At 48.2% G+C, this 27,990-nt stretch overlaps 1 protein-coding gene across 1 annotated transcript; it reads left to right on the top strand.

Annotated features, from left to right (window-relative positions):
* The first annotated feature begins 24 nt into the window (after window positions 1-24).
* On the top strand, window positions 25-27,990 carry CNGC1 (cyclic nucleotide gated channel 1). Its single transcript, XM_078572960.1, has 8 exons — window positions 25-200; window positions 1,110-1,187; window positions 2,504-3,044; window positions 3,701-3,913; window positions 24,787-25,064; window positions 25,530-25,641; window positions 25,724-25,960; window positions 27,204-27,990. The coding sequence occupies exons 2-8, from the start codon at window positions 1,159-1,161 to the stop codon at window positions 27,897-27,899; spliced, it is 2,106 nt and encodes a 701-aa protein (XP_078429086.1). The 5' UTR covers window positions 25-200; window positions 1,110-1,158; the 3' UTR covers window positions 27,900-27,990.

The raw sequence follows: 27,990 nt of genomic DNA on the forward strand, positions 1-27,990 counted from the left end.
CTGGACTTTCGCCTCTTTGGCGGGATTATCTTGTTCTGGTCAATGCTGACGAGGTCTGAAAGAGAAGCCGGCAAGAAGCTTCTCGTCGTACAGCAGCAGCGCTATGCGATGATTCAATCCCGCCGAGTTATTGGAGAGATGATGGTTTTCGTTCGTTCTTCTCGTTCGAACCGATTGGCTTCCTCGGCGGGGGAATTCTGGTAGGTCAAGTGTTTCTTATCGGTTGGATCCCGCGATGTTCTAATTACACGCCATAGTTTTACGAATCATTGTGAAATTTCTTCATGGCAATTCATTGATGTTCTGATTATTGATCTATAATTTTAGCTATTCAGACCTTGTTGATGCTTGTTTGATGTTTGTGAAAAACTTGAGTGACGGTAAATTTGATCAACACTTTTGGAGTGTGGGGAAAGACAGGTTTCCTGCTCGCTAGTTTAGTGCCCGTGGCGGAAGATATGAAATTTTCTAGAATCTTTTGTTGTTTATTCGACCCCATGAGAGATGAACCGCCTTCTATCTGAGTTTCGGGAAAACTGTTAATTATGTGCATTTCGTGTTGAAGAGGATCGAGAACCGAGAAGCTGACATTAGTCGGCGTACCTGTGATAGAAGACTTCCATTTGGTTTTTAAGTTAACTTATCCTAAGCACTTGATTTCAAATCCGATGTTTCTTGATTCAAAAATGCACGCCTTATCGCAGCGCTAGCGACTTGTTGGTGTAGCATGCCATAATCAAGGTTCAAAACGTAAAGTTAAGGCCTAGGCAAGCTAAAATTGACGAAAAGTTAGTTAACTATTTATTGATGCTTAGCGTTGTTTGATGAATTACAGTATGGAATGATCTCACCTGATGTCGTTTTTGTTTTCTCGTACAAAAAACAGCTTTGAACTTTGAATAATAGGCTTCCAGTTATTTGGTTTCAATTTTATGTTGAGTCCTGAAAAGTATCCTGGGCATGCTTTTTATTTTTAATTATTTCTATATTTATTTATTTATTTTAGGCAGGGAAGTTTCCATGATAAGAACGCAGGATATTTTATGCATTTTGATCAAAAACATTTCATTAAGTAGATAAATGATGTCGCATTATCTTGGATGTGCCAGATCGAACGACTGACTTTATCGCATTGCATCATTACCCCAAATCACAGGCATGAGCTTCGGTGGACGTAAATTTGTGAGGTTAGTTTTATCTCTCACAATGTTTCCCAGTGTTTTTTCATTTGAGATGACACTTGGATAAATTGTATGGTTCTGAAAAGATTATCAGTTTTAAAAATTTGAATGATCCAAGTTCAAATTTGATTCAATATTCATGTGGAGGTTCAAAATTGGAATTTTTGACCTTTTCATATTTTCTTGCTGTGGACGAATACGGGCGCAGTCTGCCATACAAAAGTTATTTACTATTAAAATTTGGTCGGACATGGACCCAGGAAAACAAAATGAGCAAAACTTCTGATAGGGACCGTGGAGGGAGAAGGCGCGTGGACGTAGAAGAGACGAGAAGAGGAGAGAAACCACTACTTCTTAATAACCAAATGCCAGTCTGCCTTCCTTGGAGGAGGGCTGTGCTATTTAAAGGCAACATAGAAAGAAGGACAACATATTAAAATGACGATAATGCCCCCACGCGGGCTGGGAATCCTATCAACTTCCCATCTGGGACTGTAAGGCCTGCTTGGGTGTGGTCATCCTGTGTTGGGCCAGTAGCACTAGATGTGGGCCTGGCTTTGGCATGTATGCCCATGTTAGTTTCCTAAAAAGACATGAATTTTTTCCATGAATTTTTCGGAACGTATTACTAATAGACGGCTGCGTATTTCATGACTTATGCGGAGTTTTCTTTAAATCACCAAACAAGCTATAGGGGGATCCACTTTTAAAATTAATTTCATGGAAGGCAAAGAGTTGGCTTAGGTTATGCATCAAGAAATTTATTTTTAATCAGAGAGGCAAATGACAGAGAAAACGATTGTGCATAAGTCTTTAAGAATTAAGAATTTGTTGTATGTTTTTCTAGATGGGACCATTGCTCACAATTAAATGGTACTCGTAACCCCTCATTTATGAAGCTTGCAGTCTCCATATCAATTAATGTTTTGTTTGTGACTAGTGGGAACTCTTCTCGAAAAAAATCAAATCATTGAGTGAGAGACAGTGGCTCCAAATGAATAGGAAGAGGCTTAACCCTCACACTCTGTATTACGATTCATTACTTGAATTTTTTATTTGAAGAAATTCATTGCATGATAGTTATATAGAGGAGGAGAGAGAAGAAGAAATGGGCCCTTCTTAACGGATCATTACAAAGAGAGATACCATAGATATGGAAAATAGACGAAGAAGGCTATTAAACAATGTTTTAATCTGGAGATATCTCTCGCCAAATAAATATCTTATTTCACATGTAGGGAATTTTAAATATTTAATTCTGCTCTTTAAATAAATCTTTCATTACAAATAGGTTGCCCAATTTCTTAATTCTTTTGATGCAGGTTTGAGGACTGGAATTCAGAGAGATCACCCAGCTTCAATAGCACGTTGCCTGCAAGAAGTAGGAAAGTTGGTTTAACCTCAGAGATCTTCCTAAGGATATCTGGCTGGGTGTTACAGATCCTAAACTTTGTGGGCTCGTGTGTAAATCCGTGGCATTCTCCTGAAGACCAATCACATTCAGAGAAGAAAATACTTGATCCTCAGGGTTATTTTCTTCAAAGGTGGAATAAGATATTTGTTCTGTCATGCGTACTTGCAGTAGCAGTGGATCCGTTGTTCTTTTACATTCCAATCATTAATGATGATGAGAAATGCCTTGGCTTGGAAAAGAAATTGGCAATCACAGCAAGTGTCTTACGTTCCTTTACAGATATATTCTATATTATTCATATATTGTTTCAGTTTCGCACTGGCTATATTGCTCCCTCATCCCGAGTATTTGGAAGAGGCGTCTTGGTTGAAGATTCTTATAAAATCGCACAACGGTATTTATCATCATACTTTATTGTGGATATTCTTGCTGTCCTTCCTATACCACAGGTATAAACATGTTTCTTTCGTTCTTTTTACAAATTCTAGAATGTCTGTTGTTTGCTGAGAAAATTCCTTCCTGCATTCATTCAACATGAAAGACAGAATACAGAATATGTGAGATAGGAGGGAAATAATTGGGTAGAGAAAAAGATATATAAAAAGGGAGAGAGTAAGAGACAGAAAGCTAGTGAGGTAAATTGGGTCTGAGATAGAAAGAGAACGAGTGGTAAAGAGTGAGAAAGAGAAAGGTAGAAAAATGAAAACAGAGAGAGAGAGAGAGCAAGAGATAGATAGATAGAGAGAGAGAGAGGGGGGGGGAGAACAAGAGCAAGTGAGAGAGAGTGAACTCAGGCCTCTCTTTATTTAACTCCCTGAAAGACGAAGAAGGCCTCTCTTTATTTAACACCAAGGCAAGTTGATTGCCAGATGGAACTGCAACTCGTAAGATGAGACAGTGCTTTATTTTTTCACATATTGGGATAGTTAGACCCCTAGTGGACGAAGAAAGGGTATCACACTGCTGGTGCAGTGTTTGATAGAGTTTTATTTCTTGTAAAGTGGATATTCCTTATCCTGATTTTCTTTGAAAAATGCTATTGTTTTCCACAATTTGTTTTTCTTGGTGAGAGAGAAATTTAAAGATGACTATTTGATTGATCCAGGTTATTATTTTACTTCTCATACGAACTGCAAGGGGAGAAGCCACATGGAATGCTAAAAATTTGCTAATATTTGTTGTCATATTCCAATACATTCCAAGGCTTGTTCGAATTATACCATTATACCGAGAAGTGACCAGAACCTCTGGCATAATTACTCAAACTGCATGGGCAGGGGCTGCTTTCAACCTCGTACTATACATTCTAGCAAGTCATGTAAGTCCCAACTCGTTTCTTACTTTTCATTTATGTTTCCATCCCATAACTTGTACTGTGTAGCTTGATATATTTATATTTGTTTAGTCTGCACCTTGACGGCAATATTTATAGTGGCACCCAGTTGCTGAGAGATCTTTGAAGACCCTGGAGCAACCCCATTAATAGCCGAAAGTGTTGGAAAAAAAGATCTCCATTTTAAACAGACAAAGAATTGAATGACAGATTTCAAACTGTCTATGATTCCAGCCTCTTACAGTAAATCCAAGATATAATTATGCTGGATATAAAACTGCATCCCCTTCCATTGGCGACTTCAATGCCCTGTAAATGCTTCAACTGCCCAATAGATGTTAGTTCAAATTCATTTGATAGTTGGATACTTTGCTCTTGGTTTGCTGCCTCATCATCTCAAGTTATAATAACATCATCAGGTTTTTTCCCAAAAAAATATATCGTCTGCAAAGACCTTCAATATTGATCACTTATCAAGTGTTGCACATTTGAGGAACATAGTCTGATTCCCATTACTCTGCCAATGTCCCATGGTTTGACAGAATTTCCTTAACCATGCACATGGAGATTACTTTAGCCCATGGCTTGTCTTCTACAACTTGCATACTTTCCACCCATGACCCCAATTGAGAAAACTGATAGAAGTTTGATAGGATCCTGGATCTTACAAAAAATTGCTTCACAGAACTACAAATCTCTCCTTTTTTCTCAAATGAAGAACAGTAGAAATCCATGCCAGAATTTGAATAGAAATTCTTGTTCAAGCTCGGGATAATTTGAGAAGAAGTTGAAGAAGATAGAGGATGTCGGAGAAAGTATCTAGCCGAATCAGTCATTCCTCCTCCTTGATACGATCTGCACCCGCATCTACGAACGTCACCCTCGACCCACCCAACATGGCAGCAGAGCAGCCCAGATGGGCCGAATACGGAAACCTACTTAAGGCTTTTCCAAGACGAGAGAAGGACTTTTGACCATTGTTAGTAATCTCTACGACTTCTCGTCTTTAGTCCCACGCTCATCTCTCCTTTCGCAGAAGACCACCCCTGCAAGCAAGGAGCCGTTCCTCGAGCAAGTGGCGTGCATCACCCCGTCGTCAGTCATTCCTAGCCGAATGTCGGAGAAAGTATCTAGCCGAATCAGTCATTCCTCCTCCTTGATACGATCTGCACCGCATCTCTGAACGTCACCTCGACCCACCCAACATGGCAGCAGAGCAGCCCAGATGGGCGAATCGGAAACCTACTTAAGGCTTTTCCAAGGCGAGAAGGACTTTTGACCATTGTTAGTAATCTCTACGACTTCGTCTTTAGTCCCACGCTCATCTCTCCTTTCGCGAAGACCACCCCTGCAAGCAAGGAGTTCCTCGAGCAAGTGGCGTGCATCACCCGTCGTCAGTCATTCCTAGCCGAATGTCGGAGAAAGTATCTAGCCGAATCAGTCATTCCTCCTCCTTGATACGATCTGCACCGCATCTGACGTCACCTCGACCCACCCAACATGGCAGCAGAGCAGCCCAGATGGGCGAATCGGAAACCTACTTAAGGCTTTTCCAAGGCGAGAAGGACTTTTGACCATTGTTAGTAATCTCTCGACTTCTCGTCTTTAGTCCCACGCTCATCTCTCCTTTCGCGAAGACCACCCCTGCAAGCAAGGAGCCGTTCCTCGAGCAAGTGGCGTGCATCACCCGTCGTCAGTCATTCCCTGGCGAATGTCGGAGAAAGTATCTAGCCGAATCAGTCATTCCTCCTCCTTGATACGATCTGCACCCGCATCTGAGCGTCACCTCGACCCACCCAACATGGCAGCAGAGCAGCCCAGATGGGCGAATACGGAAACCTACTTAAGGCTTTTCCAAGGCGAGAAGGACTTTTGACCATTGTTAGTAATCGCTACGGCTTCGTCTTTAGTCCCACGCTCATCTCTCCTTTCGCAGAAGACCACCCTGCAAGCAGGAGCCGTTCCTCGAGCAAGTGGCGTGCATCACCCGTCGTCAGTCATTCCCTGGCGAATGTCGGAGAAAGTATCTAGCCGAATCAGTCATTCCTCCTCCTTGATACGATCTGCACCCGCATCTCTGAGCGTCACCCTCGACCCACCCAACATGGCAGCAGAGCAGCCCAGATGGGCGAATCGGAAACCTACTTAAGGCTTTTCCAAGGCGAGAAGGACTTTTGACCATTGTTAGTAATCTCTCGACTTCGTCTTTAGTCCCACGCTCATCTCTCCTTTCGCGAAGACCACCCCTGCAAGCAAGGAGCCGTTCCTCGAGCAAGTGGCGTGCATCACCCGTCGTCAGTCATTCCTGGCGAATGTCGGAGAAAGTATCTAGCCGAATCAGTCATTCCTCCTCCTTGATACGATCTGCACCCGCATCTACGAACGTCACCCTCGACCCACCCAACATGGCAGCAGAGCAGCCCAGATGGGCCGAATACGGAAACCTACTTAAGGCTTTTCCAAGACGAGAGAAGGACTTTTGACCATTGTGAGTAATCTCTCCGACTTCTCGTCTTTGGTACCGCGCTCAACACGCCTTCCGCAGAAGACCACCCCTGCAAGCAAGGAGCCGTTCCTCGAGCAAGTTGCGGGCACGGCCCCCTCCGAAGTCAACCCTCTCCGAATGCCGGACAAACTACCGAGCCGAATCAGTCATTCCTCCTCCTTGATACGATCTGCACCCGCATCTACGAACGTCACCCTCGACCCACCCAACATGGCAGCAGAGCAGCCCAGATGGGCGAATACGAAACCTACTTAAGGCTTTTCCAAGAGGCGAGAAGGACTTTTGACCATTGTTAGTAATCTCTCGACTTCTCGTCTTTAGTCCCACGCTCATCTCTCCTTTCGCGAAGACCACCCCTGCAAGCAAGGAGCCGTTCCTCGAGCAAGTGGCGTGCATCACCCCGTCGTCAGTCATTCCTGGCGAATGTCGGAGAAAGTATCTAGCCGAATCAGTCATTCCTCCTCCTTGATACGATCTGCACCCGCATCTCTGAGCGTCACCTCGACCCACCCAACATGGCAGCAGAGCAGCCCAGATGGGCGAATACGGAAACCTACTTAAGGCTTTTCCAAGGCGAGAAGGACTTTTGACCATTGTTAGTAATCTCTCTCGACTTCGTCTTTAGTCCCACGCTCATCTCTCCTTTCGCAGAAGACCACCCCTGCAAGCAAGGAGCCGTTCCTCGAGCAAGTGGCGTGCATCACCCCGTCGTCAGTCATTCCTAGCCGAATGTCGGAGAAAGTATCTAGCGAATCAGTCATTCCTCCTCCTTGATACGATCTGCACCCGCATCTGACGTCACCTCGACCCACCCAACATGGCAGCAGAGCAGCCCAGATGGGCGAATCGGAAACCTACTTAAGGCTTTTCCAAGACGAGAGAAGGACTTTTGACCATTGTTAGTAATCTCTCGACTTCGTCTTTAGTCCCACGCTCATCTCTCCTTTCGCAGAAGACCACCCCTGCAAGCAAGGAGCCGTTCCTCGAGCAAGTGGCGTGCATCACCCGTCGTCAGTCATTCCTAGCCGAATGTCGGAGAAAGTATCTAGCCGAATCAGTCATTCCTCCTCCTTGATACGATCTGCACCGCATCTCTGACGTCACCTCGACCCACCCAACATGGCAGCAGAGCAGCCCAGATGGGCGAATCGGAAACCTACTTAAGGCTTTTCCAAGGCGAGAAGGACTTTTGACCATTGTTAGTAATCTCTCGACTTCTCGTCTTTAGTCCCACGCTCATCTCTCCTTTTCGCAGAAGACCACCCCTGCAAGCAAGGAGCCGTTCCTCGAGCAAGTGGCGTGCATCACCCGTCGTCAGTCATTCCTAGCCGAATGTCGGAGAAAGTATCTAGCGAATCAGTCATTCCTCCTCCTTGATACGATCTGCACCGCATCTACGAACGTCACCTCGACCCACCCAACATGGCAGCAGAGCAGCCCAGATGGGCGAATCGGAAACCTACTTAAGGCTTTTCCAAGGCGAGAAGGACTTTTGACCATTGTTAGTAATCTCTCGACTTCGTCTTTAGTCCCACGCTCATCTCTCCTTTCGCGAAGACCACCCCTGCAAGCAAGGAGCCGTTCCTCGAGCAAGTGGCGTGCATCACCCGTCGTCAGTCATTCCTAGCCGAATGTCGGCGAAAGTATCTAGCCGAATCAGTCATTCCTCCTCCTTGATACGATCTGCACCGCATCTCGAACGTCACCTCGACCCACCCAACATGGCAGCAGAGCAGCCCAGATGGGCGAATACGGAAACCTACTTAAGGCTTTTCCAAGACGAGAGAAGGACTTTTGACCATTGTTAGTAATCTCTACGACTTCTCGTCTTTAGTCCGACGCTCATCTCTCCTTTCTCAGAAGACCACCCCTGCAAGCAAGGAGCCGTTCCTCGAGCAAGTGGCGTGCATCACCCGTCGTCAGTCATTCCTGGCGAATGTCGGAGAAAGTATCTAGCCGAATCAGTCATTCCTCCTCCTTGATACGATCTGCACCCGCATCTACGAACGTCACCCTCGACCCACCCAACATGGCAGCAGAGCAGCCCAGATGGGCCGAATACGGAAACCTACTTAAGGCTTTTCCAAGGCGAGAAGGACTTTTGACCATTGTTAGTAATCTCTCGACTTCTCGTCTTTAGTCCCACGCTCATCTCTCCTTTCGCAGAAGACCACCCCTGCAAGCAAGGAGCCGTTCCTCGAGCAAGTGGCGTGCATCACCCGTCGTCAGTCATTCCTGGCCGAATGTCGGAGAAAGTATCTAGCCGAATCAGTCATTCCTCCTCCTTGATACGATCTGCACCGCATCTGAACGTCACCTCGACCCACCCAACATGGCAGCAGAGCAGCCCAGATGGGCGAATACGGAAACCTACTTAAGGCTTTTCCAAGGCGAGAAGGACTTTTGACCATTGTTAGTAATCTCTCGACTTCGTCTTTAGTCCCACGCTCATCTCTCCTTTCGCGAAGACCACCCCAAGCAAGGAGCCGTTCCTCGAGCAAGTGGCGTGCATCACCCGTCGTCAGTCATTCCTAGCCGAATGTCGGAGAAAGTATCTAGCCGAATCAGTCATTCCTCCTCCTTGATACGATCTGCACCGCATCTCTGAGCGTCACCTCGACCCACCCAACATGGCAGCAGAGCAGCCCAGATGGGCGAATACGGAAACCTACTTAAGGCTTTTCCAAGACGAGAAGGACTTTGACCATTGTTAGTAATCTCTCGACTTCTCGTCTTTAGTCCCACGCTCATCTCTCCTTTCGCAGAAGACCACCCCTGCAAGCAAGGAGCCGTTCCTCGAGCAAGTGGCGTGCATCACCCCGTCGTCAGTCATTCCTAGCCGAATGTCGGAGAAAGTATCTAGCCGAATCAGTCATTCCTCCTCCTTGATACGATCTGCACCGCATCTCGAACGTCACCTCGACCCACCCAACATGGCAGCAGAGCAGCCCAGATGGGCGAATACGGAAACCTACTTAAGGCTTTTCCAAGACGAGAGAAGGACTTTTGACCATTGTTAGTAATCTCTACGACTTCTCGTCTTTAGTCCCACGCTCATCTCTCCTTTCGCAGAAGACCACCCCTGCAAGCAAGGAGCCGTTCCTCGAGCAAGTGGCGTGCATCACCCCGTCGTCAGTCATTCCTAGCCGAATGTCGGAGAAAGTATCTAGCGAATCAGTCATTCCTCCTCCTTGATACGATCTGCACCGCATCTCTGAACGTCACCCTCGACCCACCCAACATGGCAGCAGAGCAGCCCAGATGGGCGAATACGGAAACCTACTTAAGGCTTTTCCAAGACGAGAGAAGGACTTTTGACCATTGTTAGTAATCTCTACGACTTCTCGTCTTTAGTCCCACGCTCATCTCTCCTTTCGCAGAAGACCACCCCTGCAAGCAAGGAGCCGTTCCTCGAGCAAGTGGCGTGCATCACCCCGTCGTCAGTCATTCCTAGCCGAATGTCGGAGAAAGTATCTAGCCGAATCAGTCATTCCTCCTCCTTGATACGATCTGCACCCGCATCTACGAACGTCACCCTCGACCCACCCAACATGGCAGCAGAGCAGCCCAGATGGGCCGAATACGGAAACCTACTTAAGGCTTTTCCAAGACGAGAAGGACTTTTGACCATTGTTAGTAATCTCTCGACTTCTCGTCTTTAGTCCCACGCTCATCTCTCCTTTCGCAGAAGACCACCCCTGCAAGCAAGGAGCCGTTCCTCGAGCAAGTGGCGTGCATCACCCCGTCGTCAGTCATTCCTAGCCGAATGTCGGAGAAAGTATCTAGCCGAATCAGTCATTCCTCCTCCTTGATACGATCTGCACCCGCATCTCTGAGCGTCACCTCGACCCACCCAACATGGCAGCAGAGCAGCCCAGATGGGCGAATACGGAAACCTACTTAAGGCTTTTCCAAGACGAGAGAAGGACTTTTGACCATTGCTAGTAATCTCTACGACTTCTCGTCTTTAGTCCCACGCTCATCTCTCCTTTCGCGAAGACCACCCCTGCAAGCAAGGAGCCGTTCCTCGAGCAAGTGGCGTGCATCACCCGTCGTCAGTCATTCCTAGCCGAATGTCGGAGAAGGTATCTAGCCGAATCAGTCATTCCTCCTCCTTGATACGATCTGCACCGCATCTCTGACGTCACCTCGACCCACCCAACATGGCAGCAGAGCAGCCCAGATGGGCGAATACGGAAACCTACTTAAGGCTTTTCCAAGGACGAGAAGGACTTTTGACCATTGTTAGTAATCTCTACGACTTCTCGTCTTTAGTCCCACGCTCATCTCTCCTTTCGCAGAAGACCACCCCTGCAAGCAAGGAGCCGTTCCTCGAGCAAGTGGCGTGCATCACCCGTCGTCAGTCATTCCTGGCGAATGTCGGAGAAAGTATCTAGCCGAATCAGTCATTCCTCCTCCTTGATACGATCTGCACCGCATCTCTGACGTCACCCTCGACCCACCCAACATGGCAGCAGAGCAGCCCAGATGGGCGAATACGAAACCTACTTAAGGCTTTTCCAAGGCGAGAAGGACTTTTGACCATTGTTAGTAATCTCTCGACTTCTCGTCTTTAGTCCCACGCTCATCTCTCCTTTCGCAGAAGACCACCCTGCAAGCAAGGAGCCGTTCCTCGAGCAAGTGGCGTGCATCACCCGTCGTCAGTCATTCCCTGGCGAATGTCGGAGAAAGTATCTAGCCGAATCAGTCATTCCTCCTCCTTGATACGATCTGCACCGCATCTCTGAGCGTCACCCTCGACCCACCCAACATGGCAGCAGAGCAGCCCAGATGGGCGAATACGGAAACCTACTTAAGGCTTTTCCAAGGCGAGAAGGACTTTTGACCATTGTTAGTAATCTCTACGACTTCGTCTTTAGTCCCACGCTCATCTCTCCTTTCGCGAAGACCACCCCTGCAAGCAAGGAGCCGTTCCTCGAGCAAGTGGCGTGCATCACCCCGTCGTCAGTCATTCCTAGCCGAATGTCGGAGAAAGTATCTAGCCGAATCAGTCATTCCTCCTCCTTGATACGATCTGCACCCGCATCTACGAACGTCACCCTCGACCCACCCAACATGGCAGCAGAGCAGCCCAGATGGGCCGAATACGGAAACCTACTTAAGGCTTTTCCAAGACGCGAGAAGGACTTTTGACCATTGTTAGTAATCTCTCGACTTCTCGTCTTTAGTCCCACGCTCATCTCTCCTTTCGCAGAAGACCACCCCTGCAAGCAAGGAGCCGTTCCTCGAGCAAGTGGCGTGCATCACCCCGTCGTCAGTCATTCCTAGCCGAATGTCGGAGAAAGTATCTAGCCGAATCAGTCATTCCTCCTCCTTGATACGATCTGCACCCGCATCTACGAACGTCACCCTCGACCCACCCAACATGGCAGCAGAGCAGCCCAGATGGGCGAACACGGAAACCTACTTAAGGCTTTTCCAAGACGAGAGAAGGACTTTTGACCATTGTTAGTAATCTCTACGACTTCTCGTCTTTAGTCCCACGCTCATCTCTCCTTTCGCAGAAGACCACCCCTGCAAGCAAGGAGCCGTTCCTCGAGCAAGTGGCGTGCATCACCCGTCGTCAGTCATTCCTAGCCGAATGTCGGAGAAAGTATCTAGCCGAATCAGTCATTCCTCCTCCTTGATACGATCTGCACCCGCATCTACGAACGTCACCCTCGACCCACCCAACATGGCAGCAGAGCAGCCCAGATGGGCCGAATACGGAAACCTACTTAAGGCTTTTCCAAGACGAGAGAAGGACTTTTGACCATTGTTAGTAATCTCTACGACTTCGTCTTTAGTCCCACGCTCATCTCTCCTTTCGCAGAAGACCACCCTGCAAGCAAGGAGCCGTTCCTCGAGCAAGTGGCGTGCATCACCCGTCGTCAGTCATTCCTAGCCGAATGTCGGAGAAAGTATCTAGCCGAATCAGTCATTCCTCCTCCTTGATACGATCTGCACCCGCATCTACGAACGTCACCCTCGACCCACCCAACATGGCAGCAGAGCAGCCCAGATGGGCCGAATACGGAAACCTACTTAAGGCTTTTCCAAGGCGAGAAGGACTTTTGACCATTGTTAGTAATCTCTCGACTTCGTCTTTAGTCCCACGCTCATCTCTCCTTTCGCAGAAGACCACCCCTGCAAGCAATCAGCCGTTCCTCGAGCAAATGTCCTGCATCCCCCCGTCCTCGTACACTCCTTGCCGCTTGTCGAAGAAAGTATCTAGCCGAATCAGTCATTCCTCCTCCTTGATACGATCTGCACCCGCATCTACGAACGTCACCCTCGACCCACCCAACATGGCAGCAGAGCAGCCCAGATGGGCCGAATACGGAAACCTACTTAAGGCTTTTCCAAGACGAGAGAAGGACTTTTGACCATTGTTAGTAATCTCTACGACTTCTCGTCTTTAGTCCCACGCTCATCTCTCCTTTCGCAGAAGACCACCCCTGCAAGCAAGGAGCCGTTCCTCGAGCAAGTGGCGTGCATCACCCCGTCGTCAGTCATTCCTAGCCGAATGTCGGAGAAAGTATCTAGCCGAATCAGTCATTCCTCCTCCTTGATACGATCTGCACCGCATCTCTGAACGTCACCTCGACCCACCCAACATGGCAGCAGAGCAGCCCAGATGGGCGAATACGGAAACCTACTTAAGGCTTTTCCAAGGCGAGAAGGACTTTTGACCATTGTTAGTAATCTCTCGACTTCTCGTCTTTAGTCCCACGCTCACCTCTCCTTTCGCAGAAGCCCACCCCTGCAAGCAAGGAGCCGTTCCTCGAGCAAGTGGCGTGCATCACCCCGTCGTCAGTCATTCCTGGCGAATGTCGGAGAAAGTATCTAGCCGAATCAGTCATTCCTCCTCCTTGATACGATCTGCACCGCATCTCTGACGTCACCCTCGACCCACCCAACATGGCAGCAGAGCAGCCCAGATGGGCGAATACGGAAACCTACTTAAGGCTTTTCCAAGGCGAGAAGGACTTTTGACCATTGTTAGTAATCTCTCGACTTCTCGTCTTTAGTCCCACGCTCATCTCTCCTTTCGCAGAAGACCACCCCTGCAAGCAAGGAGCCGTTCCTCGAGCAAGTGGCGTGCATCACCCCGTCGTCAGTCATTCCTAGCCGAATGTCGGAGAAAGTATCTAGCCGAATCAGTCATTCCTCCTCCTTGATACGATCTGCACCCGCATCTGACGTCACCTCGACCCACCCAACATGGCAGCAGAGCAGCCCAGATGGGCGAATCGGAAACCTACTTAAGGCTTTTCCAAGACGAGAAGGACTTTTGACCATTGTTAGTAATCTCTACGACTTCGTCTTTAGTCCCACGCTCATCTCTCCTTTCGCAGAAGACCACCCCTGCAAGCAAGGAGCCGTTCCTCGAGCAAGTGGCGTGCATCACCCCGTCGTCAGTCATTCCTAGCCGAATGTCGGAGAAAGTATCTAGCCGAATCAGTCATTCCTCCTCCTTGATACGATCTGCACCCGCATCTACGAACGTCACCCTCGACCCACCCAACATGGCAGCAGAGCAGCCCAGATGGGCCGAATACGGAAACCTACTTAAGGCTTTTCCAAGACGAGAGAAGGACTTTTGACCATTGTTAGTAATCTCTACGACTTCTCGTCTTTAGTCCCACGCTCATCTCTCCTTTCGCAGAAGACCACCCCTGCAAGCAAGGAGCCGTTCCTCGAGCAAGTGGCGTGCATCACCCCGTCGTCAGTCATTCCTAGCCGAATGTCGGAGAAAGTATCTAGCGAATCAGTCATTCCTCCTCCTTGATACGATCTGCACCGCATCTCGACGTCACCTCGACCCACCCAACATGGCAGCAGAGCAGCCCAGATGGGCCGAATACGGAAACCTACTTAAGGCTTTTCCAAGACGAGAGAAGGACTTTTGACCATTGTTAGTAATCTCTACGACTTCTCGTCTTTAGTCCCACGCTCATCTCTCCTTTCGCAGAAGACCACCCCTGCAAGCAAGGAGCCGTTCCTCGAGCAAGTGGCGTGCATCACCCGTCGTCAGTCATTACTAGCCGAATGTCGGAGAAAGTATCTAGCCGAATCAGTCATTCCTCCTCCTTGATACGATCTGCACCGCATCTCTGACGTCACCCTCGACCCACCCAACATGGCAGCAGAGCAGCCCAGATGGCCCGAATACGGAAACCTACTTAAGGCTTTTCCAAGACGAGAGAAGGACTTTTGACCATTGTTAGTAATCTCTACGACTTCTCGTCTTTAGTCCCACGCTCATCTCTCCTTTCGCAGAAGACCACCCCTGCAAGCAAGGAGCCGTTCCTCGAGCAAGTGGCGTGCATCACCCCGTCGTCAGTCATTCCTAGCCGAATGTCGGAGAAAGTATCTAGCCGAATCAGTCATTCCTCCTCCTTGATACGATCTGCACCCGCATCTACGAACGTCACCCTCGACCCACCCAACATGGCAGCAGAGCAGCCCAGATGGGCCGAATACGGAAACCTACTTAAGGCTTTTCCAAGACGAGAGAAGGACTTTTGACCATTGTTAGTAATCTCTACGACTTCTCGTCTTTAGTCCCACGCTCATCTCTCCTTTCGCAGAAGACCACCCCTGCAAGCAAGGAGCCGTTCCTCGAGCAAGTGGCGTGCATCACCCCGTCGTCAGTCATTCCTAGCCGAATGTCGGAGAAAGTATCTAGCCGAATCAGTCATTCCTCCTCCTTGATACGATCTGCACCCGCATCTACGAACGTCACCCTCGACCCACCCAACATGGCAGCAGAGCAGCCCAGATGGGCCGAATACGGAAACCTACTTAAGGCTTTTCCAAGACGAGAAGGACTTTTGACCATTGTTAGTAATCTCTCGACTTCTCGTCTTTAGTCCCACGCTCATCTCTCCTTTCGCGAAGACCACCCCTGCAAGCAAGGAGCCGTTCCTCGAGCAAGTGGCGTGCATCACCCGTCGTCAGTCATTCCTAGCCGAATGTCGGAGAAAGTATCTAGCCGAATCAGTCATTCCTCCTCCTTGATACGATCTGCACCCGCATCTACGAACGTCACCTCGACCCACCCAACATGGCAGCAGAGCAGCCCAGATGGGCGAATACGGAAACCTACTTAAGGCTTTTCCAAGACGAGAGAAGGACTTTTGACCATTGTTCGTAATCTCTACGACTTCTCGTCTTTAGTCCCACGCTCAGCTCTCCTTTCGCAGAAGACCACCCCTGCAAGCAAGGAGCCGTTCCTCGAGCAAGTGGCGTGCATCACCCGTCGTCAGTCATTCCTAGCCGAATGTCGGAGAAAGTATCTAGCCGAATCAGTCATTCCTCCTCCTTGATACGATCTGCACCCGCATCTACGAACGTCACCCTCGACCCACCCAACATGGCAGCAGAGCAGCCCAGATGGGCCGAATACGGAAACCTACTTAAGGCTTTTCCAAGACGAGAAGGACTTTTGACCATTGTTAGTAATCTCTCGACTTCTCGTCTTTAGTCCCACGCTCATCTCTCCTTTCGCAGAAGACCTGCCCCGCAAGCCAGGGGCCGTTACTCGAGCACGTGGCGTGCATCACCCCGTCGTCAGTCATTCCTAGCCGAATGTCGGAGAAAGTATCTAGCCGAATCAGTCATTCCTCCTCCTTGATACGATCTGCACCCGCATCTGCGAACGTCACCCTCGACCCACCCAACATGGCAGCAGAGCAGCCCAGATGGGCGAATACGGAAACCTACTTAAGGCTTTTCCAAGACGAGAGAAGGACTTTTGACCATTGTTAGTAATCTCTACGACTTCTCGTCTTTAGTCCCACGCTCATCTCTCCTTTCGCAGAAGACCACCCCTGCAAGCAAGGAGCCGTTCCTCGAGCAAGTGGCGTGCATCACCCGTCGTCAGTCATTCCTAGCCGAATGTCGGAGAAAGTATCTAGCGAATCAGTCATTCCTCCTCCTTGATACGATCTGCACCGCATCTCTGACGTCACCTCGACCCACCCAACATGGCAGCAGAGCAGCCCAGATGGGCCGAATACGGAAACCTACTTAAGGCTTTTCCAAGACGAGAGAAGGACTTTTGACCATTGTTAGTAATCTCTACGACTTCTCGTCTTTAGTCCCACGCTCATCTCTCCTTTCGCAGAAGACCACCCCTGCAAGCAAGGAGCCGTTCCTCGAGCAAGTGGCGTGCATCACCCGTCGTCAGTCATTCCTAGCCGAATGTCGGAGAAAGTATCTAGCCGAATCAGTCATTCCTCCTCCTTGATACGATCTGCACCGCATCTACGACGTCACCTCGACTCCACCCAACATGGCAGCAGAGCAGCCCAGATGGGCGAATACGGAAACCTACTTAAGGCTTTTCCAAGACGAGAGAAGGACTTTTGACCATTGTTAGTAATCTCTACGACTTCTCGTCTTTAGTCCCACGCTCATCTCTCCTTTCGCAGAAGACCACCCCTGCAAGCAAGGAGCCGTTCCTCGAGCAAGTGGCGTGCATCACCCGTCGTCAGTCATTCCTAGCCGAATGTCGGAGAAAGTATCTAGCCGAATCAGTCATTCCTCCTCCTTGATACGATCTGCACCCGCATCTACGAACGTCACCCTCGACCCACCCAACATGGCAGCAGAGCAGCCCAGATGGGCCGAATACGGAAACCTACTTAAGGCTTTTCCAAGACGAGAGAAGGACTTTTGACCATTGTTAGTAATCTCTACGACTTCTCGTCTTTAGTCCCACGCTCATCTCTCCTTTCGCAGAAGACCACCCCTGCAAGCAAGGAGCCGTTCCTCGAGCAAGTGGCGTGCATCACCCCGTCGTCAGTCATTCCTGGCGAATGTCGGAGAAAGTATCTAGCCGAATCAGTCATTCCTCCTCCTTGATACGATCTGCACCGCATCTACGAACGTCACCTCGACCACCCAACATGGCAGCAGAGCAGCCCAGATGGGCGAATACGGAAACCTACTTAAGGCTTTTCCAAGACGAGAAGGACTTTTGACCATTGTTAGTAATCTCTCGACTTCTCGTCTTTAGTCCCACGCTCATCTCTCCTTTCGCAGAAGACCACCCTGCAAGCAAGGAGCCGTTCCTCGAGCAAGTGGCGTGCATCACCCGTCGTCAGTCATTCCTAGCCGAATGTCGGAGAAAGTATCTAGCCGAATCAGTCATTCCTCCTCCTTGATACGATCTGCACCCGCATCTACGAACGTCACCCTCGACCCACCCAACATGGCAGCAGAGCAGCCCAGATGGGCCGAATACGAAACCTACTTAAGGCTTTTCCAAGACGAGAAGGACTTTTGACCATTGTTAGTAATCTCTACGACTTTTCGTCTTTAGTCCCATGCTCATCTCTCCTTTCGCAGGAGACCACCCCTGCAAGCAAGGAGCCGTTCCTCGAGCAAGTGGCGTGCATCACCGTCGTCAGTCATTCCTGGCGAATGTCGGAGAAAGTATCTAGCCGAATCAGTCATTCCTCCTCCTTGATACGATCTGCACCCGCATCTACGAACGTCACCCTCGACCCACCCAACATGGCAGCAGAGCAGCCCAGATGGGCCGAATCGGAAACCTACTTAAGGCTTTTCCAAGGCGAGAAGGACTTTTGACCATTGTTAGTAATCTCTCGACTTCTCGTCTTTAGTCCCACGCTCATCTCTCCTTTACAGAAGACCACCCCTGCAAGCAAGGAGCCGTTCGAGCAAGTGAAGACCACCCCTGCAAGCAAGGAGCCGTTCCTCGAGCAAGTGGCGTGCATCACCCGTCGTCAGTCATTCCTAGCCGAATGTCGGAGAAAGTATCTAGCCGAATCAGTCATTCCTCCTCCTTGATACGATCTGCACCCGCAGCTCGGAACGTCACCCGCCTGCACCCCAGCCTCCCAGTAGAGCAGCCCAGCTGCTCCGGCTAGGGAAACCTACTTAAGGCTTTTCCAAGACGAGAGAAGGACTTTTGACCATTGTTAGTAATCTCTCGACTTCGTCTTTAGTCCCACGCTCATCTCTCCTTTCAGAAGACCACCCCTGCAAGCAAGGAGCCGTTCCTCGAGCAAGTGGCGTGCATCACCCCGTCGTCAGTCATTCCTAGCCGAATGTCGGAGAAAGTATCTAGCCGAATCAGTCATTCCTCCTCCTTGATACGATCTGCACCCGCATCTACGAACGTCACCCTCGACCCACCCAACATGGCAGCAGAGCAGCCCAGATGGGCCGAATACGGAAACCTACTTAAGGCTTTTCCAAGACGAGAGAAGGACTTTTGACCATTGTTAGTAATCTCTACGACTTCTCGTCTTTAGTCCCACGCTCATCTCTCCTTTCGCAGAAGACCACCCCTGCAAGCAAGGAGCCGTTCCTCGAGCAAGTGGCGTGCATCACCCCGTCGTCACTAGCACGTCAACTCCAACAGCCTTCTATCTATCTCTCTTTTCCCTTCTGTGTCCTTACAACTCGATTCCCTCATTTCATACTCAAGGACAAGATCTATCATTGAAATTGCAAGTTGGATTGAAGTTACAAGGGGAGTTCGTAACACTCCTGGAGCTAGAGAATTTCCTGCTCCCACTGAGTCATTTCCCATCTTCCTGGAAATGAATGAATCGATGGCCGTTGTTGCTTTCTTTATAGCATGGATGTTTTACCCCTTCTCCGTATCTTGAAGAGACATATGCAGACTTTGAGGCACGTGCAGGATCCAACGCATTATATGATTGGTGCCTTATTTTATCTTTATGGTAGATTCTTGTTTGGACTCTATGAAAGTTGCATATGAATATCATCTGCCAGTTCACCATGGAGAAAAAAATTCTTCACGTCACGCAGTCGAAAGTTTCCATCATCATGTGGCTGCTATAGCAATTAGAAGGCATCTGATGCTCAGTTTTGCAATGGGAGCAAAGCTCTCCCCATAGTCTATGTCATATGTCTGGGTATAACCCTTTGCTACCTTGTTTGTTTTATAACTCCAGAGGCTTCCATCAGATGTGTACTTCAGTGCACAAACCCATCTTCAGCCGACTTTTTTCTTTCCTGGGGCCAAGTCTTCACTATCACAAGTCTTGTTTTTATAAGGGCATGGCCTGTTTCCAGTGCTGATTTCCGAAGGCAGCTTATGTTGTCCAAGGGATATTCATGGCATTTAGTGATGACATAAAAGCCTGAAAACACGAGACACATTTTTATAGGTAGCTACATTAGACATGACATGCTGATACGCTCTTCTCAAAAGAGGTAGATAACAAGAAGTGGATCAGGTCAAGGTCTTCAAGAATTGCCAAATGTAGAAATATTCTCCAAGCCTTAAATGTCTGTACCAGGGAAAAACAGATGTAGGGAAAGAACAATGGGCAAGAATCAGAAATAAGAACTCAGGCTAAGTGGACCAGTAGAGCCTGCCGCTGGATCAGGAGGATCTGCTGCGTCTCCAACCACCAACAATCATGCTATGAAACTTCTTTCTTCTGTTCTGTTTCACCCTCTCCCTATTTTTTATAGTGATCAATTCCTCCCACTTCATCGTCACCCACGCATGCGATTTGAATCTGCAGGGTGCGGCCTGGTTATGCTTCCTCCTCACGTATGTTTAGGGTTGAGTCGTAACTCATGCATTGGGTTCTGTGTGCATGCATGTTTGCCCTTATGCTGGGAAATTTGCCAACTGTAGAAGGTGTCTTCAGGAGTCATGACTGATTTGACTTATTCAGCAGTTGGGCAAACTAGTTCAGCCCATTCTTCAGCATTGTGACCCTTTGCGACTAGGGTTTCTGATAGGACCCCTCTTCAGGTCTATTGTAAGATGGACCAAGCCCGCCTTAAGGACTGAGGTACATCGACACCTGCAAAACTTAGCAGGCTTATTTGGGTGATTTTCGCGGGAGTGACATCCACCCTTAACAAGGAAGGCAATGAGAGAAAACACAGAAAAATGGTCAAATCTCTAACCTTTCCTTGGTATCTCTCTATTTGCCTCCCCCTGAACCCAAACCTTTCTCTCCCTTGCCTTTCCCTTCTCAATCCTTAGTGGATCTTCCCACGGTGGTCTATTGGCTTGAGGACGAACACTCCCCTTCTCCGAGTGCGCTTGGAGCCATTGCCTTCCTAGATTTTCCTTCTCCTTCTCGCATTGCTCAGGACATGGTAACAGTGGTTGAATTGGGATAACTGGTACCATGAGGATCAGTATCATTTTGGTATCAGACACACACTCCTACCATGATGAAACGTCTCACAGTGACGCAAATCAAAGATTTGGAGGATCAAGATCAGACGCTGACTGTCTCCACTCCTGAGCCTTTCGAAGCAATTACAACAATCACTCTCCACTCAGAGGCTGGCTCGTGGTACTCCACGGACAACTCTTTGGCGCAAACTTTTGCCATGTTGTCCGGCACGCCTCAAACAAACCCTGGCAAATCTTCCACCATGTCGAGAATACTCCTGGGGCTGCCCCAGCACTGAGTGACCTCCTGCCAGAGCACCCTTCATCATCACTCCATTGCCCTAGACATGCTCTGCTAAAAATCTCAGTGGAGAAGGAGAAGAAGAACTTCCATTTCATTTCACATGGAAAAGTTACATCGAGGACCCTATTTAGGGTTTTCAGAAGGTTCCAGAATCGAGGAGAGAGAAAAAAACCTAGGCCGATAATGGGTCATAAGTAATTACAGCATATGGGCCCAGGAAGGAGAAAGGACTTAAGTAAAGGCCCATTTCAAGTTAAACATAAAGAAACAAAAGAAAAGAAGATAAAGAGGGAAAAAGGAAGAAAGAAAGAAGAGAGATGGCGAGAGATGGGATAGTGAGGGGTCGATCTCCCACTTCCGACATGCTCGAAGGAGCATTTCTAACTGCTATCTTTCCCGAGATCCGAGTGTAGGTGCAGCATGCCAAACCACAGAGTCTGGATGAGCTGCTGGATATGGCAGTCAAAGAAGAGCAGGAACTTGTGGCTGTCATGAAGAGCATCCAAAATAAAGATACCTTCATAACAGCCAAAGCATTCAAAAGAAGATACAGCCCGAACTTGTTGGTCCCAGCCAACATCAATCTCTGAGGGAGCGCACCATTCAGTCTGCAGCCACAATTTGCAATGCGTCGCAAGACCTATATGGGCCTCATTGAAGAGGAGTGGCTAAGTCATAAGGAGAAAGGCCTTTGTGTCCATTGCGACAAACAGTTCATGCTAGATCATTGCTGTGAGTGCAAATTTTGTCTCTACTTGGTTCTAGGGGAGGAGGGTTTCCATCTCTTTTCTGATGATGAACAGTCATCCCAGCTACCCATACTAGAGGCCCAAACCATGGTAGCATGTGGTTGATGAATGTCATGCTGAGAGTCTTGTCTCAGGGCATAGTGAGGCTAGCAGGGATGATCATGATTGACAGTGAGGCAACCCACAATTTCATTGACTGACATCTGCTTTGGGAACTTGGAAAAGCCTTGTGGACTCCACGACATACAATATTGTATCGGGGGATGCACATCACTTACAAGGACATCAGCTCTGTCAAGGTTTGAGGATGGTCGCTCAAAGCCTTGCTATCATGCAAGATTTTATGCCCTTGGAGACAATCCACATAGAGGTAATCTTGGGTATTCAGTTGTTGCACACTGTGGGCTGGATGTAGGCTCTATCTGTGACTTGTTGATGTAGCGATTCAGCTTGGATGGCATGTTCCATACGCTGCTGGGAACCCCATGACATCTTTCAATCCAAAACCACTGAGGGAAATTCAGTGTTGAGGGCCATCCATTGCTGACTTCCATTTAAGGGCTAGAATGTCGCGTGCCATTCATCAGAACCTAATGAGCTTAAGTGCTGAAGATATCCTTGGGGTATAGCATTGTTTCAGAATGAAGAAGCTGATGAGCGTAAAAAATAAGCTCAATGAGACTTTCACTATCTCATTTGATATTTTGTTTATGGAGCTCAGATTGTCAATCTATAATTTCCCATAGAATGTCATATCTTCAATGCCAATCACAAAAATCCATTTATTTAATACTATGTTGGTGTAAGTGACATGCAAGGAGGGTTATCAGTTTGAATATAAAATATTCAATGGAATTTTTGTTACCTCTTTTCTTCTCTTCTTGTGGGATGCGAAAGGGGCAAGGTGAAAGTGCACATCTTAAGTTTCTAACAGGATACTATAGATTTCAATTTCAATTTCCCCATCCCATTGGTGGCATGCATGGTTATAAGATCTAGCTATTTTCATCTTTAATCTTTTATTTTCCATTAGTTACATCTTCAACAAAAATGTAGGTTGGATCAATTACCATAAGTTGCATCTTTAAGTTCTATAAGGAACCTGTATACTTATACACTCATACAATTACCAAGAAGCAACTCATTATGTTTCCCCATGGGACGGGGGTGATGGAATTTTCCTGCACCAGATCCCCTGCACTGAGTGCAGTGATGTTTTTGGGTGGGATCCAAACCATACAGTAGTGCCAAGGATTGGTGTAGCTGGCAGCCTCTGCTGCCACTGCCACGGCCTCATCAACCGCCTCACCATTATTAGTGGCAGCGCCAGCCACCTCGCCGGCCAACCATCAACCTGGGCAAAAGAGTCCTTGTTGGAATTGCAAGTCGTCCACAGAAGAATTTTTTCATTTGACAAAGTGCAGCTTTAGCATGAGTCCTTTTAACTTCTCAGCTCCAAGAGTTATATCATATCAACTCAGTTTCTTATGATAGAAGTTTAGGAGATCATCGGCATTCTAGATGAGACTTTATTTCCTGTACACGTCTCAGCACCTTCTTCAACACGCCCATGGCACAGTAGATGATACGACCCAAGTAGGTCCTATCATCTTGTATCCAGAACAAATGATTGTGAAATGCTTTGATTCAGTCACTGTTCCACGTTCATCAGGAACAGTGACTGAATCAAAGGAAGCGAGAGGAGAGATGAAGGGTTCCTGGGTCAAGATTTGAATGGGAATCGTCAGAGGAGGCTGGGATCAACCAGGGATGAGGCATCTGGAACCATGGTGAAGCAGAGACGATGATAAAGGACAAGGATTGAAATGAGGAGAGACAAGGAGCTTAGACTTCAAAATATTATTTTCCTGACAAACCACCTAATGGGAGGGCTATCCTATTTAAAAGGAACATGAAGGACGGGGAAAGACATGAATGCTCTTAGTGGCCAAAAGACAAGACTGTATTAGTAAACTGTACTACAGGCCAAAAGACAAGACTGTACTAGTGGTCCTAAGGAGAGCTGGGGATCGTATTAGTAGAATATGAGGAGTACTTGCTGGAGATGAATTTCCAACCTTGGCTTTGCTTTATTAATCAAGCTTAACTGTGATCCTTTGAAGCAGTCACATATTTCCTGAAATGAAGCCGAAATAGTGCAAATCCCCTTGTGAGATCTCCTTTTGACTGGTTTCTTGTGAGGCTGCAAATTAAAACTTTGTAACGGCTGGAGTTCACTTTCATTCAATTACTTTCATGAGCCAGAACTATATGCTTTATTAATAGATAAATAAAAAATGTTTTATTATAAAAATGGATTAGTTGGTAGTAGAGAGTAAACGGTTGGGTATGTTTTACAGGAGATCAGTTGCCAATGTATTTAATAAAATCAATTCTTTTTTTTGTAAAAAAGATCCACCTTAGATATTTTTAGTCATTAAATTTAGCTTTAACCATCTCGATCTGAAGATTTAAGATGTCGAAAGTCCCGCCTGTTTACAGATGTCCATGGGCCATGAACAGCTAACAATCATTTTTGCATTTACCGACCTGATAGACTGAGGGTTAGCTTTGAAGAGGTCAACTTTTTCCATCTGCAACTCCTCGTTTACTCAATAAAGAAAGATGTTTTCAAAAGGGCGAAAGTCGGTTCTGGCGGACCATATATTAGTTCCCTGCCCTACTTCCTTTATTTTTCTTAAATTCTTGATGTTTTTGGGGCCTTGTCCCATTTCTTTCCAGTTTCTTATTTCTTTTATGTCATTTGGTTCCGGGGAAGTTCCTTCGTTTTCTTGTTTCTCTACATTTTTCCTCCCTCTTATAGCAACCCCCTATGTAAGGAATGACTTCCATTTTATCAAAAGGATTCGTGTTGAAATAAAAACTCCTTGCATCCCGTGCAAACCAAAAATTATGAATTTAAAATTATCTGTCCTTTTCCTCGTTTTAGTGTCTCCTCCAATCAATCTTCGTTTCCATCCAAATTAAGATGATCCGTGTTCATGTGCATCAAGTAACAAAGAACTTAGGTATTCAGTACATTTCTGATGTGAATTTGGTCGCACAGGGATACGCGTTCAATTTTTGTTGTTAATTGGTACCAAATAATATATTTTACTGATGACGGTAGCTAATTCTTTTGCTATGAAGGTTTTGGGAGCTGTGTGGTACTTGCTCTCCGTAGAGCGAAAAGAAACCTGCTGGAGAAACGCGTGTAGAGATGCAGGCCGCAACTGCAAGCAATCTTTTGTTTGCGGGAACACAGCAAACCCAAATAATTTTTTTCTCAATTCAACTTGCCCCATAAATCCAGCCAACGAGACGTTGTTTGATTTTGGGATTTACCTTCCCGCCCTTCAGAATGTAGTCGACATCAGCTTTGTTGAGAAATTGTTTTACTGTTTGTGGTGGGGGCTACGGAATCTGAGGTACTCGCGATTTCTCTGCTTTATATCCGTTCTACTCTCGATTTATCCCACTAAACTTCAGTTTAGAATTCTGAGCATCTCGATTCTGGGCCAAATAATTGTTGTACTGGGGGAGTCGTCAAATTTTAGTCATCTGAATGCAAATACGCTGGATCGGTTCGAATAGTAGCTTTTGATAAATAAAATTCTGTAGATTATCAATCGAATGTTCGTCCCCGATCCGGGGTGATGTTCGGATTGAGATCGGACCGAGTTATCCAATCCGATCGGGAGGGAAAAAGGGGGCTGGATTATTTCAATCGTTAGTCGACAATGATAACGGGGTTAGATCAATCATGATCTGCCGAAGGAATCCAATCGAATTGTCGATCAATGATGGATCGAAAATCCGATGACAGAGGATTCCTGCAATGGAGAAAGCAGAGCGTTATAAGTTCACCATTCGTATTTCTTGTCAACTTGCAGCTCTCTGGGTCAAAACCTGAAAACGAGCACTTTCGCCTGGGAGAATACGTTTGCGGTGTTCATTTCCATATCCGGTTTGGTCTTGTTCGCTCTCTTGATCGGAAACATGCAGGTAAAACATTTCGATCCAGCCATCAACCAATCAACACGCAAGAATTTTTCGCTTAATGTACTGAAATTTCTTCCCTTTGCAGACTTACCTTCAATCGACAACCGTAAGAATCGAAGAGATGAGGGTGAAGCGGCGAGACACGGATCAATGGATGTCTCATCGCATGCTTACCGACAAGCTTCGTGAGCGGATTCGCCGGCACGAGCAGTACCGGTGGCAGGTCACTCGCGGCGTCAACGAAGAATTGCTTCTTCAGAATCTCCCCAAAGACCTTCGCCGCGACATCAAACGTCATCTCTGCTTGAACCTCCTCAATCGGGTGAGTCAACTGTCATAACGAATCCATCACCGTCATCCGTCTTCTGTAAGGATAGTAGTTGTCGTCCATCCGTCCCCTGTCAACGTTGTCGGCCATGTCAACGTCGACAGTGGCGACGATGACGACGACGGTCAATGATTAGTGTGAGGTAGATTGACGTCGTCGACGGAGAACTCGATGACGGCAATCTACTTGGTTGATGGAAGATGCCGGTGGAGAACTCTAACGTCGACAACGATGGAGGGTCATGGGCGGGCGACATTGAATCCATCTTTGTTGTCGTCGTCGGAAGACACCGTGGTCTACAACGTCGATGATGACCTCAAGGAGGTGGTGGCCTTGACCAATTATGAGCATTTGAGCAAGGCCACGGAAGCTCAGGCCATCATCAACCAAGAGATGAGTGGCCACTTCTTGTTTTTGCTCGACAACGTTGACATTGACGGACTTATCGACGTTGACACCAACGACTGTCAACTGCGTCAACATTGGCACTGACATTGACGTCAACGTGAACAATGACGAAACCTTAGGGCTCCGCAAACAAATGACCTTGACGTCTCTTATCGACAATGCTGACCTCATCGACGTTGAGCGTGAACATTGAGCCTGTATAGTTCCGGATTGACCAGGACGTGGACGACGGATGAAATGGTTTTTTCGTCCGAGACCTCTGGATGGGACGGTTTTTTTGTCCAAGTAGACGTAAACCGTTCCATCCGGAGCTCTCGGGACGAATTTCTGTCCCGATTTTCGTCCAACCTCGTGGACCAGACGATTTTTCATCCTGGGATGAAAGAACCTTCCCGTCTGCATCCCTGCACTAGTATAGTTCTGGATAGTCGGGGACGTGGACAATGGGTGGGACGGGATGAAGATCGTCACGTCCGATGTCCGGAATCAGTGCAGGGATGCGGACGGGATGGTTTTTTGCATCCGAGTGGACGAAAACTATTCCGTCGGGAAGTCTGGGGACGAATTTCCGTCCCGATTTTCGTCCAACCTTGCAAACGGCACGATTTTTTCGTCCTGGAACGAAAAAACCATCCCGACACGCGTCCCTGCACTATATTAATCAGAGCCTGTAGCGGACGACGCCATCGAGATTTCCTCGGTGGTTAATGTTGACGCACGCATCATCCGGACGTCAATGTTACGGATGAAGATCCGGACCTCGTCCGAGAACGATGACGGGTTACGGGTGAAGACGGTCACTCATAGAACTTGAGGGAGGTAAAAGCAGGTGCCCATGTTCGAGAAGATGGACGACCAGCTGATGGACGCGATGCTGGACCGGCTCAAGCCGGCGCTGTATACCGGCTCGAGCCACATAGTCCGGGAGGGCGACCCGGTGGAGGAGATGCTGTTCATCATGCGGGGAAAGCTCGAGAGCGCCACGACCAACGGCGGTCGGAGCGGCTTCCTCAACACGGAGTCCCTCAAAGGGGGGGACTTCTGCGGGGAGGAGCTCCTAACGTGGGCCTTGGACCCGCACCCGAACGCCAACCTCCCCTCGTCCACGAGAACGGTGAAGGCGCTGACGGAGGTGGAGGCGTTCGCGCTCAAGGCGGAGGACTTGAAGCTGGTGGCGTCGCAGTTCAGGCGGCTGCACAGCAAGCAGCTGCGCCACACGTTCCGGTTCTGCTCTCACCTGTGGAGGGCGTGGGCGGCGTGCGTTATACAGGCGGCGTGGCGGCGGTTCACGCGGCGGAAGATGGAGGAGGCACTGCGCGTGGAGGAGGATCAGTTGCGCGCGGCGCTGCGCGCGGGCGGCGGCGGCGGCGCGCCGAGCTTCGGCGCTGCGCTTTACGCGTCGCGGTTTGCGGCGCACGCGCTGCGGAACGTTCGGCGGGTCGAGTCCAAGAAGGGGGGGAGGGTGCCGGTGTTGTTGCTGCAGAAGCCCGCCGAGCCTGACTTCTCCGCCGAGGAGAAACGCTAGGCTGTGTTTCTTTTGTATGTATCCATTCAAGTGTAGGTGTTGCTGCATGAATGCCAGTGGGGAAACCTTCCTTCTTCCTCTTTTTTATTTA

Source organism: Wolffia australiana, chromosome 3 (genome assembly GCF_029677425.1).
Source record: "Wolffia australiana isolate 7733 chromosome 3, ASM2967742v1".
Classification (NCBI taxonomy): Eukaryota; Viridiplantae; Streptophyta; class Magnoliopsida; order Alismatales; family Araceae; genus Wolffia; species Wolffia australiana.

What these genes read in the sequence shown, in the direction of transcription:
- CNGC1 (XM_078572960.1), top strand. Translation starts at nt 1,159, where the DNA reads ATGAGCTTCGGTGGACGTAAATTTGTGAG. An exon ending in TATACATTCTAGCAAGTCAT is followed by an intron (nt 3,914 to 24,786) that starts GTAAGTCCCAAC and finishes TTTGCTATGAAG; the next exon opens with GTTTTGGGAGCTGTGTGGTA. An exon ending in GCTTGAACCTCCTCAATCGG is followed by an intron (nt 25,961 to 27,203) that starts GTGAGTCAACTG and finishes AGGTAAAAGCAG; the next exon opens with GTGCCCATGTTCGAGAAGAT.